The sequence below is a fragment of the Oncorhynchus clarkii genome, chromosome 7 (assembly GCF_045791955.1).
Source record: "Oncorhynchus clarkii lewisi isolate Uvic-CL-2024 chromosome 7, UVic_Ocla_1.0, whole genome shotgun sequence".
In the NCBI taxonomy this organism is placed as follows: domain Eukaryota; kingdom Metazoa; phylum Chordata; class Actinopteri; order Salmoniformes; family Salmonidae; genus Oncorhynchus; species Oncorhynchus clarkii.
The window spans coordinates 73,479,018-73,494,711 of NC_092153.1; the positions used below are offsets into that span (position 1 = coordinate 73,479,018).

Consider the following 15,694-nt stretch of genomic DNA (forward strand, 5'->3'; position numbering starts at 1 on the left):
GGTCTATAATGTTTCCCCCTTTGAAGTGGGGGATGACCGCAGCAGCTTTCCAATCTTTGGGGATCTCAGACGACACAAAAGAGAGGTTGAACAGGCTAGTAATAGGGGCTGCAACAATTTCGGCAGATCATTTTAGAAAGAGAGGGTACAGATTGTCTAGCCCGACTGATTTGTAGGGGTCCAGATTTTCCAGCTCTTTTAGAACATCAGCTATCTGGATTTGGGTGAAAGAGAAATGGAGGAGGCTTGAGCAAGTTGCTGTGGGGGGTGCAGGGCTGTTGATCTGGGTAGGGGTAGCCAGGTCGAAAGCATGGCCAGCCGTAGAAAAATGCTTATTGAAATTCTCGATTATCACAGATTTATTGGTGGTGACAGTGTTTCCTAGCCTCAGTGCAGTGGGAAGCTGGGAGGAGGTGCTCTTATTCTCCATGGACTTTATAGTGTCCCAGAACGTATTGGAGTTTGTGCTACAGGATGCAAATTTCGGTTTGAAAAAGCTAGCCTTTGCTTTCCTAACTGCCTGTGCATATTAGTTCCTAACGTACCTGAAAAGTTGTATATCGCGGCGGCTATTCGATGCTAATGCAGTACGTCACATTATGTTTTTGTGCTGGTCAAGGGCAGTCAGGTCTGGAGTGAACCAAGGGCTATATCTGTTCCTGGTTCTACATTTTTTGAATGGGGCATGCTTATTTAAGATGGTGAGGAAATCACTTTTAAAGAATAACCAGGCATCCTCTACTGTCGAAATGAGGTCGATATCCTTCCAAGATACCCGGACCAGGTCGATTAGAAAGGCCTGCTCGCTGAAGTGTTTTACGGAGCGTTTGACAGTGATGAGGGGTGGTCGTTTGACCCCAGACACATTACGGACGCAGGCAATGAGGCAGTGATCACTGAGATCCTGGTTGAAGACAGCAGAGGTGTATTTGGAGGGCAGGTTGGTTAGGATGCACAGCTGGGGGCAGAAGGTGGTCTATAGCAAACGGCAATGGTGAGAGACTTGTTTCTGGAAAGGTGGATTTTAAAAGTAGAAGCTCTTATTGTTTGGGCACAGACCTAGATAGTAAGACAGAACTCTGCAGGCTATCTCTGCAGTAGATTGCAACTCCACCCCCTTTGGCAGTTCTATCTTGTCAGAAAGTGTTATAGTTAGGGATGGAAATTTCAGGGTTTTTGGTGGTCTTCCTAAGCCAGGATTCAGACACGGCTAGGGCATCCGGGTTGGCAGAGTGTGCTAAAGCAGTGAATAAAACAAACTTAGGGAGGAGGCTTCTTATGTTAACATGCATGAAACCAAGGCTTTTACGGTTACAGAAGTCAACAAATGAGAGCGCCTGGGGAATGGGAGTGGAGCTAGGCACTGCAGGGCCTGGATTAACCACTACATCACCAGAGGAACAGAGGAGGAGTATGATAAGGGTACGGCTAAAGGCTATAAGAACTGGTCGTCTAGTACGTTCGGAACAGAGAGTAAAAGGAACAGGTTTCTGGGCATGGTACAATAGATTCAAGGCATAATGTACAGACAAAGATATGGTAGGATGTGAATACAGTGGAGGTAAACCTATGCATTGAGTGACGATGATAGAAATATTGTCTCTAGAAACATAATTTAAACCAGATGAGGTCACCGCATGTGTGGGAGGTGGAACTAAAGGGTTAGCTAAGGCATATTGAGCAGGGCTAGAGGCTCTACGGGGAAATAAGGCATATTGACATTATGGAGAGGCATGCGTAGCCGAGTGATCATTGGGTCCAGTGAGTAGCTGGGTGAGCTGGAGACACGGCGATTCAGACAGCTAGCAGGCCGGGGCTAGCAGGCTAGCAGAAGGGCCTTAGAGGGACGTCGCGACGGAAGAAGTCAGTTGTATGCCTTTCATGCGGTTACGTCGGGCGATCAGTCGTGATGGATCTGAAGGGTTCCGTGTAGTAAAAGGGTCCAGGCCAATTGGCAAAATAGGTATAGTAGCCCCCCAAAAAATGGCTGATGGACTACTTCAGCTAGCAGTCCGGAGTTCTCTAGACAGATAGCGGGCCGCGGCTAGCAGACTAGCAGATGGGCATTCAGGGGATGTCGTGACGGGGGAGCCAGTTGAAAAAAACCCTCGGGCGGATTACGTTGGTAGTCCAGTCGTGATGGATCGGTGGGGTTCCGTATCGGCAATAAAAGGGGTACAGTCCAATTGGCAAAATAGGTGTTGTAGCCCAAGGAGTGGATGATGGACCTCTTCAGCTAGCCGGGAGATGGGCCTAGCATAGGCTAGCTCCAGACTAATTGGTGCTTGCTTCGGGACAGATAGGGTAGCCAGGAGAAGCGAATCGGATAGCAGCTAGCTAGCTGCGATGATCCAGGTGAAGAGGTCCAGAGCTTGCGGTAGGAATCCGGGGATATGGAGAATAAGGAGTCCTATACGCTCTGGGTTGAATCGCGTTGTGTAGACTGGCAGGAGTTGTCTGGGCTGAAGGTTAGCTGATGACCGCTAGCAGTGGCTAGCTGACTACTAGCTAGTAACTAGTTAGCTGGCTAGCTTTCTGTTGGGGGTTCCGGTTCTGAAGTAAAGAAAATAGCAGATCCATGCCACATTGGGTGAGGCGGGTTGCAGGAGAGTATGTTGAAGTTGGGGTCAAGAAAAATATATTTTTTAAGAAATATATGCGAAGAAAAAAATATATATTTACACGGGACACGACAAGACGAAGACAAAAGACGCCTGACTGCTACGCCATCTTGGATTTCAAAATGGGGAATGGGGAAACTCATCATACTTTACACAAGGAAGAAACATTGATGAGCTGCTTTTCCACACATTCACACCAACTCATTCCACCAGGTTATTCAGCCAGGTACCTTACCTTCATTGTCAAAATTGACAACACTGCATTCCGATTGGTCCTGGCTCCAGGGACACAAGTACACAGATCCACCTTCGATGATGTTCGTTTGGCTGGTGTTAGCTTTGGGAGCACCAATCAGAATACTGAAACTGTAGAATAAAAACAGAAGACAAAACACAGTATTAGTGCACGGTCGGCCAAAAATAGTGGGAGTACACGAAGCAATGAGTACTTTTGATCTATTCATCTTCGGTTGTTGTTTTTAACTGATTTGAGCAATGATTTGGCCACATATACTTCCCTCCCTTCATGGATCCTTTAACATATAGGTGAGTGATCTTGTCTCACTCAAAAGGCAGTTCAGGGCTGCATTTACAAAGTTTTTCATTTTAGGACAGCTAATCTAGGATCATGTCCCCGATACAAAAATATAGAAAACTATCGGCCAATATCGAATCTCCCATTCCTCTCAAAACATTTTGAAAAAGCTGTTGCGCAGCAACCTACTGCCTTCCTGAAGACAAACAATGTATACGAAACGCTTCAGTCTGGTTTTAGACCCCATCATAGCATTGAGACTGCACTCGTGAAAGTAATAAATTGACTTTTAATGGCGTCAGACCAAGGCTCTGCATCTATCCTCGTGCTCCTAGACCTTAGTGCTGCTTTTGATACCATCGATCACCACATTCTTTTGGAGAGATTGGAAACTCAAATTGGTCTACATGGACAAGTTCTGGCCTGGTTTAGATCTTATCTGTCGAAAATATATCAGTTTGTTTCTGTGAATGGTTTGTCCTCTGACAAATCAACTGTAAATTTCGGTGTTCCTCAAGGTTCCGTTTTAGGCCCACTATTGTTTTCACTCTATACTGTATTTACCTCTTGGTGATGTCATTCGGAAACATAATGTTAACTTTCACTGCTATGCGGACAATATACAGCTGTACATTTCGATGAATCATGGTGAAGCCCCAAAATTGCCCTCCCTGGAAGCGTGTGTTTCAGACATAAGGAAGTGGATCGCGTCAATTTTTTATATTTTAAACATGAACAAAACAGAGATGCTAGTTCAAGGTCCCAATAAACAAAGAGATCTTCTGTTGGTTGTACAGTCATCTCAAATAAAACTGTGAAGAATCTCGGCGTAACTCTGGACCCTGATCTCTCTTTTGACGAACATATCAAGAATATTTCAAGGACAGCTTTTTTCCATTTTCGTAACATTGCAAAAATCAGAAACTTTCTGTCCAAAAATGATGCAGAAAAATGAATCCATCCTTTTGTAACTTCTAGATTGGACTACTGCAATGCTCTACTTTCCGGCTACCCGGATAAAGCATTAAATAAACTTCAGTTAGTGCTTGAATCTTGACTAGAACCAAAACATGCGATCATATTTATCCAGTGCTAGCCTCTCTACACTGGCTTCCGGTTAAGGCTAGGGCTAATTTCAAGGTTTTACTGCTAACCTACAAAGCATTACATGGGCTTGCTCCTACCTATCTTTCACATTTGGTCCTGCCGTACATACCTACACGTACGCTACGGTCATAAGACGCAGACTTGGAATGGTCTGCCTATCCGTGTGAGAGATGCAGACTCGGTCTCGACCTTTAAGTCTTTATGAAAGACTCATCTCTTCAGTAGGTCCTATGATTAAGTGTAGCCTGGCCCAGGGGTGTGAAGGTGAACGGAAAGGCACTGGAACGATGAACCGCCCTTACTGTCTCTGCCTGGATGGTTTCCCTCTCTCCACTGGGATTCTCTGCCTCTAACACTATCACGGGGGCTGAGTCACTGGCTTATTGGTGCTCTTTCGTGCCATCCCAAGGAGGGGTGAGTCACTTGAGTGGGTTGACTTACTGACGTGATCTTCCTGTCTGGGTTGGCGCCCCCCTCGGGTTCGTGCCGTGGGGGAGATCTTCGTGGGCTATACTCGGCTGTGTCTCATGGTAGTAAGTTGGTTGAAGATATCCCTCTAGTGGTATATCCTGCCTGTTTGGCCCTGTCTGGGGGTGTCGTCGGACGGGGCCACAGTGTCTCCGGGCCCTCCTGTCTCAACCTCGAGTATTTATGCTGCAATAGTTTGTGTCGGGGGCTAGGGTCGGTCTGTTATCTGGAGTATTTATCCTGTCTTATCCGATGTCCTGCATGAATTTAAGTATGCTCTCTCTAATTCTCTCTCTCTTTTTCTCTCTTTCTCTTTCTCCTTCTCTCTCTCTTTCTCCCGGAGGACCCAAGCCTTAGGACCATGCCCCACGACTACCTGGCCAAATGACTCCTTGCTGTCCCCAGTTTCAACTGTTCTGCCTGCGGCTATGGAACCCTGACCTGTACACCGGATGTGCTACCTTGTCCCGAACCTGGTGTTTTGGACTCTCTCTCTCTACCGCACCTGCAGTCTCTAACTCTGAGGGATCGGCTATGAAAAGCCAACAAACATTGACTCCTGAGGTGCTGACCAGTTGCACCCTCTACAACCACTGTGATTATTTTAATCTGACCCTGCTAGTCATCTATGAACGTTTGAACATCTTGTCCATGTAATGTTATAATCTCCACCCGGCACAGCCAGAAGAGGACTGGCCACCCCTCAGAGCCAGGTTCCTCTCTATTTTTCTTCCTAGGTTCCTGCCTTTCTAGGGAGTTTTTCCTAGCCACTGTGCTTCTACATCTGCATTGCTTGCTGTTCAGGGTTTTAGGCTAGGTTTATGTACAGCACTTGGTGACATCGGCTGATGTATGGAATTAATTAATGAACTATGATCTATCTATGATTTAAGGCTAAACTGATCCTAGATCAGCACACCTACTATGAGATGCTTTATGAATACAGGCCCTTTCTCATTTTACAGGTACCTTATCATCCTCATCATCACCATCAGTCTGGCATAACGTTCCCTACTAGCTGTCTCAGTAAACAGATCATAGCTAAGGCTACTGGACTGATAGAGGGAGGAAGGGGTTTTGGGGTAGGGGAGATATATATATACACTGCTCCAAAAAATAAAGGGAACACTTAAACGACACAATGTAACTCCAAGTCAATCACACTTCTGTGAAATCAAACTGTCCACTTAGGAAGCAACACTGATTGACAATATATTTCACATGCTGTTGTGCAAATGGAATAGACAACAGGTGGAAATTATAGGCAATTAGCAAGACACCCCCAATAAAGGAGTGGTTCTGCAGGTGGTGACCACTGACCACTTCTCAGTTCCTATGCTTCCTGGCTGATGTTTTGGTCACTTTTGAATGCTGGCGGTGCTTTCACTCTAGTGGTAGCATGAGACGGAGTCTACAACCCACACAAGTGGCTCAGGTAGTGCAGCTCATCCAGGATGGCACATCAATGTGAGCTGTGGCAAGAAGGTTTGCTGTGTCTGTCAGCGTAGTGTCCAGAGCATGGAGGCGCTACCAGGAGACAGGCCAGTACATCAGGAGATGTGGAGGAGGCCGTAGGAGGGCAACAACCCAGCAGCAGGACCGCTACCTCCGCCTTTGTGCAAGGAGGCGCAGGAGGAGCACTGCCAGAGCCTTGCAAAATGACCTCCAGCAGGCCACAAATGTGCATGTGTCTGCTCAAATGGTCAGAAACAGACTCCATGAGGGTGGTATGAGGGCCCGACATCCACAGGTGGGGGTTGTGCTTACAGCCCAACACCGTGCAGGACGTTTGGCATTTGTCAGAGAACACCAAGATTGGCAAATTCGCCACTGGCGCCCTGTGCTCTTCACAGATGAAAGCAGGTTCACACTGAGCACATGTGACAGACGTGACAGAGTCTGGAGACTCCGTGGAGAACGTTCTGCTGCCTTCAACATCCTCCAGCATGACCGGTTTGGCGGTGGGTCAGTTATGGTGTGGGTTGGCATTTCTTTGGGGGGCCGCACAGCCCTCCATGTGCTCGCCAGAGGTAGCCTGACCGCAATTAGGTACCGAGATGAGATCCTCAGACCCCTTGTGAGACCATATGCTGGTGCGGTTGGCCCTGGGTTCCTCCTAATGCAAGACAATGCTAGACCTCATGTAACTGGAGTGTGTCAGCAGTTCCTGCAAGAGGAAGGCATTGATGCTATGGACTGGCCCGCCCGTTCCCCAGACCTGAATCCAGTTGAGCACATCTGGGACATCATGTCTCTTTCCATCCACCAACGCTACGTTGCACCACAGACTGTCGAGGAGTTGGCGGATGCTTTAGTCCAGGTCTGGTAGGAGATCCCTCAGGAGACCATCCGCCACCTCATCAGGAGCATGCTCAGGTTTTTTTTGACCCAAGATGGCGTAGCAGTAGGACGTATTGTCGTGTAGTGTCCCTTGTATATATCGTTTGTTTTCGTTTTTTTTTCTTCACATATCTTTAAAACTTTTTGCTGAACCTCAACTTCTTCTAAATACTCTCCTGCAACCCGCCTCACCCAACGTAGCTATTTTTCCTAAAGTATTTATATTTACTTCGGACCTGGAACCCCTCAACTGAAGCTAGCCAACGAACTACCAGCTTCAGCAAAACATTGCTAGCGGTCTTCAGCTAACCGGTCATCAGCTAACCTTTAGCTCGGAAAGCTCTCGCCAGTTCGAACAACGCGACTCTAACCAGAGCATAACGGACCTATTTATTATTTTATTTTATTTTTCATCCCCGGATTCCCATCGCAAACGGAACATTTTGAGCTCCTGGGCTACAATATCCAGACCCACGACCGGTCCATCGATGTCACTGCATGAAGAGGAATAAACAGATACCCCCATCGCGACGTCCCCAAAGGCTAACTCTCTAGCCCTTGCTATCTCCTTGCTTGCAAATTCGGCCTGCTAACTGCTAGCTTGTTTAGCCCGGTCCGCTAACTGCTACCGTGTTTAGCACCGTCTACTAACTGTTAGCTTGTTAGCACAGGCCTGCTAACCGTCTGAATCGCCGCGTCCCAAACACTCACTGAACCCATATTTACTTTCTATCCCTTTTCGATTTTTAATTTGTCTATACCTTCCGGTAACCTGCCTCACCCAATGTGATACGGAACCGCTATTATCTTTACATTTTTAGAACACACTCAAGAACCTCCAGAAGCTAACCAGCTAACTGGCTACAAGCTATTTGGTCATTGTTAGTTTTCTAACCTGGATAACACTCGCCAGTCCAGCTTCCCTGCCCCATCCACCGCTGCCCCTTGGACACTGATCACTTGGCTACATAGCTGATGCATGCTGGACTGTCCATTAATCACGGTAATCCATTCTGCTTGTTTATGTTTTATCTGTCGGCCCCAGCCGCACTTAGGCTCTGTGTGTAGTTAATCCGACCCTCTCTGCCTAATCCATCGCCATTCTACCTGCTGTTGTTGTGCTAGCTGATTAGCTGTTGTCTCACCTACTGTTTTAGCTAGCTCTCCCAATTCAACACCTGTGATTACTGTATGCCTCGCTGTATGTCTCTCTCATATGTCAATATGCCTTGTATACTGTTGTGCAGGTTAGTTATCATTGTTTTAGTTTACAATGGAGCCCCTAGTTCCACTCTTTATACCCCTGTTACCTCCTTTGTCCCACCCCCCACACATGCGGTGACCTCACCCATTACAACCAGCATGTCCAGAGATACAACCTCTCTCATCATCACCCAGTGCCTGGGCTTACCTCCGCTGTACCCGCACCCCACCATACCCCTGTTTGTGCATTATGCCCTGAATATATTCTACCATGCCCAGAAACCTGCTCCTCTTATTCTCTGTCCCCAACGCCCTAGGCGACCAGTTTTGATAGCCTTCAGCCGCACCCTCATACTACTCCTTCTCTGTTCCGCGGGTGATGTGGAGGTAAACCCAGGCCCTGCATGTCCCCAGGCACCCTCATTTGTTGACTTCTGTGATCGAAAAAGCCTTGGTTTCATGCATGTCAACATCAGAAGCCTCCTCCCTAAGTTTGTCTTACTCACTGCTCTAGCACACTCTGCTAACCCTGATGTCCTTGCCGTGTCTGAATCCTGGCTCAGGAAGGCCACCAAAAATTCTGAGATTTCCATACCCAACTATAACATCTTCCGTCAAGATAGAACTGCCAAAGGAGGAGGAGTCGCAGTCTACTGCAGAGAGAGCCTGCAAAGTAATGTCATACTTTCCAGGTCCATACCCAAACAGTTCGAACTACTAATTTTGAAAATTACTCTCTCCAGAAATAAGTCTCTCACTGTTGCCGCCTGCTACCGACCCCCCTCAGCTCCCAGCTGTGCCCTGGACACCATTTGTGAATTGATCGCCCCCCATCTAGCTTCAGAGTTTGTTCTGTTAGGTGACCTAAACTGGGATATGCTTAACACCCCGGCAGTCCTACAATCTAAGCTAGATGCCCTCAATCTCACTCAAATCATCAAGGAACCCACCAGGTACAACCCTAACTCTGTAAACAAGGGCACCCTCATTGACGTCATCCTGACCAACTGGCCCTCCAAATACACCTCCGCTGTCTTCAACCAGGATCTCAGCGATCACTGCCTCATTGCCTGTATCCGCTACGGAGCCGCAGTCAAACGACCACCCCTCATCACTGTCAAACGCTCCCTAAAACACTTCTGTGAGCAGGCCTTTCTAATCGACCTGGCCCGGGTATCCTGGAAGGACATTGACCTCATCCCGTCAGTTGAGGATGCCTGGTCTTTCTTTAAAAGTAACTTCCTCACCATTTTAGATAAGCATGCTCCGTTCAAAAAATGCAGAACTAAGAACAGATATAGCCCCTGGTTCACTCCAGACCTGACTGCCCTCGACCAGCACAAAAACATCCTGTGGCGGACTGCACTAACATCGAACAGTCCCCGCGATATGCAACTGTTCAGGGAAGTCAGGAACCAATACACACAGTCAGTCAGGAAAGCTAAAGCCAACTTCTTCAGGCAGAAGTTTGCATCCTGTAGCTCCAACTCCAAAAAGTTCTGGGACACTGTGAAGTCCATGGAGAACAAGAGCACCTCCTCCCAGCTGCCCACTGCACTGAGGCTAGGTAACACGGTCACCACCGATAAATCCATGATTATCGAAAACTTCAACAAGCATTTCTCAACGGCTGGCCATGCCTTCCGCCTGGCTACTCCAACCTCGTCCAACAGCTCCCCCCCCCCCCGCAGCTACTCGCCCAAGCCTCTCCAGGTTCTCCTTTACCCACATCCAGATAGCAGATGTTCTGAAAGAGCTGCAAAACCTGGACCCGTACAAATCAGCTGGGCTTGACAATCTGGACCCTCTATTCCTGAAACTATCCGCCGCCATTGTCGCAACCCCTATTACCAGCCTGTTCAACCTCTCTTTCATATCGTCTGAGATCCCCAAGGATTGGAAAGCTGCCGCAGTCATCCCCCTCTTCAAAGGGGGCGACACCCTGGACCCAAACTGTTACAGACCAATATCCATCCTGCCCTGCCTATCTAAGGTCTTCGAAAGCCAAGTCAACAAACAGATCACTGACCATCTTGAATCCCACCGTACCTTCTCCGCTGTGCAATCTGGTTTCCGAGCTGGTCACGGGTGTACCTCAGCCACGCTCAAGGTGCTAAACGATATCATAACCGCCATCGATAAAAGACAGTACTGTGCAGCCGTCTTCATAGACCTTGCCAAGGCTTTCGACTCTGTCAATCACCGTATTCTTATTGGCAGACTCAGTAGCCTCGGTTTTTCGGATGACTGCCTTGCCTGGTTCACCAATTACTTTGCAGACAGAGTTCAGTGTGTCAAATCGGAGGGCATGCTGTCTGGTCCTCTGGCAGTCTCTATGGGGGTGCCACAGGGTTCAATTCTCGGGCCGACTCTTTTCTCTGTATATATCAATGATGTTTCTCATGCTGCGGGCGATTCCCTGATCCACCTCTACGCAGACGACACCATTCTATATACTTCCGGCCCGTCCTTGGACACTGTGCTATCTAACCTCCAAACGAGCTTCAATGCCATACAGCACTCCTTCCGTGGCCTCCAACTGCTCTTAAACGCTAGTAAAACCAAATGCATGCTTTTCAACCGTTCGCTGCCTGCACCCGCACGCCTGACCAGCATCACCACCCTGGATGGTTCCGACCTTGAATATGTGGACATCTATAAGTACCTAGGTGTCTGGCTAGACTCTAAACTCTCCTTCCAGACCCATATCAAACATCTCCAATCGAAAATCAAATCAAGAGTCGGCTTTCTATTCCGCAACAAAGCCTCCTTCACTCACGCCGCCAAACTTACCCTAGTAAAACTGACTATCCTACCGATCCTCGACTTCGGCGATGTCATCTACAAAATTGCTTCCAACACTCTACTCAGCAAACTGGATGCAGTTTATCACAGTGCCATCCGTTTTGTCACTAAAGCACCTTATACCACCCACCACTGCGACTTGTATGCTCTAATCGGCTGGCCCTCGCTACATATTCGTCGCCAGACCCACTGGCTCCAGCTCATCTACAAGTCCATGCTAGGTAAAGCTCCGCCTTATCTCAGTTCACTGGTTACGATGGCAACACCCATCCGTAGCACGCGCTCCAGCAGGTGTATCTCACTGATCATCCCTAAAGCCAACACCTCATTTGGCCGCCTTTCGTTCCAGTTCTCTGCTGCCTGTGATTGGAACGAATTGCAAAAATCACTGAAGTTGGAGACTTTTATCTCCCTCACCAACTTCAAACATCTGCTATCTGAGCAGCTAACCGATCGCTGCAGCTGTACATAGTCTATTGGTAAATAGCCCACCCATTTTCACCTACCTCATCCCCATACTGTTTTTATTTATTTATTTTTCTGCTCTTTTGCACACCAATATCTCTACCTTTACATCTGCATAATTGTAATTATTTGCCTACCTTCTCATGCCTTTCGCACACAATGTATATATAGACTCCCCTTTTTTCTACTGTGTTATTGACTTGTTAATTGTTTACTCCATGTGTAACTCTGTGTTGTCTGTTCACACTGCTATGCCTTATCTTGGCCAGGTCGCAGTTGCAAATGAGAACTTGTTCTCAACTAGCCTACCTGGTTAAATAAAGGTGAAATAAAAAATAAAAAAAAAATAAAAAAATTGTAGGGAGGTCATACCGGCACGTGGAGGCCACACACACTACTGAGCATCAATTTGACTTGTTTTAAGGACATTACATCAGCCTGTAGTGTGGTTTTCCACTTTAATTTTGAGTGTGACTCCAAATCCAGACCTCCATGGGTTGCTAAATTTGATTTCCATTGATAATTTTTGTGTGATTTTGTTGTCAGCACATTCAACTATGTAAAGAAAAAAGTATTTAATAAGAATATTTAATTCATTCAGATCTAGGATGTGTTATTTTAGTGTTCCCTTTATTTTTTTGACCAGTGTATATAGACTGTATATAGTGGGACATTCTGGTCTGGTCTACTTCCAGTGGGCTCAAACATCTCTCCACAATCCAAAAGACGAAGTGCAGGCTACATGTCCTACATTTAATGAATTCAGATATTATTCCATCAAGGAGGCTAAACACGGAACACATTTCAATGGAGCATTGGGCTATTAAGGGTCAATTGGCAACAATCTGTGGAAATGAAATAAATTACGAGAACGAACACCACACTTTAACGCAGGGGAAACACTGCATTAACATTGCAGCTATTCAACAGAACCATTCTAAAGCTGCTGCTGAGCACATATTATTGCCAGACACCCTCTGTACCAAGACACTAGGGGTTCTGTGTTAACTAGGGTCATTGACTCACACCGTGGATGTCGCTGAGGCACATAAACAACTTTGGCATGCTGAAAAACAGCAAACTCTGGCAACCGCCTGTATGGGACAACACAATCTAACTTGCGGCATGCAATGAAATTGAGGAGAGCCTTTTCGGGCAAGTGAGAAAAAAAGGCATGTCACTCTATTTGTCTCCCTGTGACATCAACTGTTTTCCACCTACTCCAACTTGACTAATATGACCCAAAACATGGCAGGAGCAATCAACAGTCATATGATCAAGTTTGTGAAATAAAAACAATAAAAATAGATAGCCATTCAATGATTTAGTTTATTTCAGCACAAAGGCTACCGTTGTCCTGTCCTGACAAGCTAAATAAAGCACCAGGGAAAAAGAGCTGACTCATACAATTGGACTGAATCAACATCTTGGTAATGACTCCACAACACACATCTGTCCCTCCCCCCCAACGGAGTATGACAAACAATTTCCTCGCTGCTGGTGTCAGAAAACGGGGACATTTATTAAGTCAATGGCATCAAAACAACTCTGCCTCTGAGGACAGTAGAAGGAAAGCTGTGACAGGGGTTGATATAGGCCTAGCCTCTAAAATTGTGTTTAAACATCGATCAGCTCAGCCCCGATGTCAATGGTGACCCTCAGATTTGAGTAAATGGGTTGTCCTTATTATCTATTAGCAAAATGAGCATTGTAACCTAACCCCTGACATTATAGGCCTAACGATTATGTCAAAGTTACATCTCTAGAGTTATCCCATCGTAAACTAGGCCTGCATGAGACTTTCCCTTCTACTGTAGGCTAATAGCACCCATGAATCCATAAATTTGAGAAAAGTGAATAGTGTAAAGTGTTGGTCCCATATCTCATGAGCTCAGAAAAGGATCCCAAACATTTTTCATATGCACAAAAAGCAAATGTCTCTCAAAATTTGGGCAACAGGTGTGGCATATCAAGAAGCTGATTCAACAGCATGATCATTACACAGGTGCACCTTGTGCTGGGGGTCAAGAAAATGTGCAGTGTTGTCACACACCACAATGCCACAGATATTTGAAGGATCGTTCAATTGGCATGCTGACTGCAGGAAAGTCCACCAGAGCTGTTGCCAAAGAATTGAATGTTAATTTCTCTATCATAAGCTGCCTCCAATGTCGTTTTAGAGAATTTGGCAGTACATCCAACCATCCTCACAACCGCAGACCACATGTATGGCGAGTGGTTTGCTGATGTCAAGGTTGTAAACAGAGAGCCCCATGGTGGCGGTGCAGTTATGGTATGGGCAGGCATAAGCTATGGACAACGAACACAATTGAATTTTATCTATTGCAATTTGAATGCATAGAGATGCTGTGACGGGATCCTGAGGCCCATTGTCTTGCCATTCATCCGCTGCCATCAACTCATGTTTCAGAGTGATAATGCACGGCTCCATGTCGCAAGGATCTGTACACAATTCCTCGTAAAATCCATAGATTAGGGCCTAATTTATTTATTTCAATTGACTGATTTCCTTATAACAACTGTAACTCAGTAAAATCTTTGAAATTGTTGCATTTCTATTTTTGTATATACAGTAATACAATTCCAGAAAGGGGCGGGGGATATTCAAAGTCCATGGAATCCCTATTCATCCAATGATTTACAATTTCACTTCATTTGATCCAAATCCGCAAAAATGATGAATGTGTCTGTCTGGAATATACCACAAAATAATCTAATGGAAAATAGCCTACTTAACATGATGATGTGGCCGATGACAATTTGCTTCTTGAAAGTTCGATATCTTGAAAACTTGACTGCTGACATGCAAAACATTTTGGAATGGACTAATAAAACGATCCTTTTTTCGAGTGGAGCTTCCATTGAAGAAGATATCACCCCATGAGAGTAAGCGGGTTGGCATTTATTGTCATGAATCTGAAGCTCTGGAGGCAGCTCTGCAGAGTAGTCACTAGCTGGCACAGCCACAAAGTCATACAATCTGATTTTAAACCTAACCTTAACCGTAACATTAACCACACTGGCAACCCTGATGCCTAACCCTAATAAAATCACATTTTTGCTTTTATTATTGTTTCCGACATAGAACATTTCTACTTTGCAGCTGGCCTATCTAGCAGGAATCTCTCAGTTCTGCCTCCAGGGCAAGATTCATGACAATAAGCATCAACCTGCGCTTGTCCATTGCGGGTTCCCTATTAACCGTTATTCAAATCGAAATAGTAGGCTAGGCCCCAGTGGTAGCATATAGGCCAATAACATGATACAATGTCGTGTAGACCATGCGTGAAATTAGACAACATTGAATGACAAGAATATCAAATAGTGCGGAATAATTTAAATCACTTTTGAAGTGAAAGGAATTGTGTATATTGTGGTGACATTTTCCTAAAACACCACTGAGTGGTAAGATTAATGCGCACTCACCTAGATGCATTATTGTAGAAGAAATCCACGGAATAACCGAAAAAAGACCCCTTAGGTCCAGAGTAGACGATCCGGTTTTCTGTTTCTAAGTTAAACGTTGCGCACAGCTGGATAAAAACAACTGCAATTACAACGAACAAGGCGCAATAACCTGGATTTCGCAGGATTGAGTTGACTGAAATTGCTGAAAGTCGCCGTCCAGTGCCCATCTCTTTTGTGCGTCGAATCGCAAGACAATAATTAACCTGCTATGAGGTGTGAAACGCCTGCCTGATATTTTGGTAATGCATATTCCAACATATAAATGAATTAATTGTGAATGGAATAGGATCCCGTTTCACTCTGCATCTCCCTCTCATACTAGCAGTGTAAGACTCATAGAGGGAGTTCATGGCAAACTTATTTTGGGGTGGAGCTTTGGATATAAAAAACTGGTTAGGTTTCTGCGCAATCCAAACCAGATTTGGTGTATGTGTGTGCTACTGAGATGTAGGCCTTTCAAAAATGGAGAAAAAAAAGGCTAGCCTAATTTTGTGTTGGGATACATTATATTTTAAGTTTTTGATTTATAGGACCAGGTTACAGTGATTAAATCTAACTGAGCTTTCACTGCAATTACTCATTATTTTGTAATGTAACCTATTAAGTATATGGGATCTTATTTTACTCTGGCTAGTTTTGGGAAACTCAAATTACCTAGAGG

The 15,694-nt window shown here is 45.7% G+C and overlaps 1 protein-coding gene across 1 annotated transcript in view; it reads right to left on the bottom strand.

Moving 5' to 3' along the window:
- Positions 1–15,368, bottom strand: part of LOC139413818 (integrin alpha-5-like) — a 60,655-nt gene extending 45,287 nt beyond the window's left edge. Inside the window, exons 1-2 of the mRNA XM_071161603.1 lie at positions 14,992–15,368; positions 2,857–2,987 (exon numbers count right to left, since the gene is read on the bottom strand). Coding sequence (XP_071017704.1) covers positions 2,857–2,987; positions 14,992–15,200 — 340 coding nt within the window. The 5' untranslated portion in view covers positions 15,201–15,368. The remainder of the gene's footprint in view (positions 1–2,856; positions 2,988–14,991) is intronic.
- Positions 15,369–15,694: the final 326 nt, after the last annotated feature.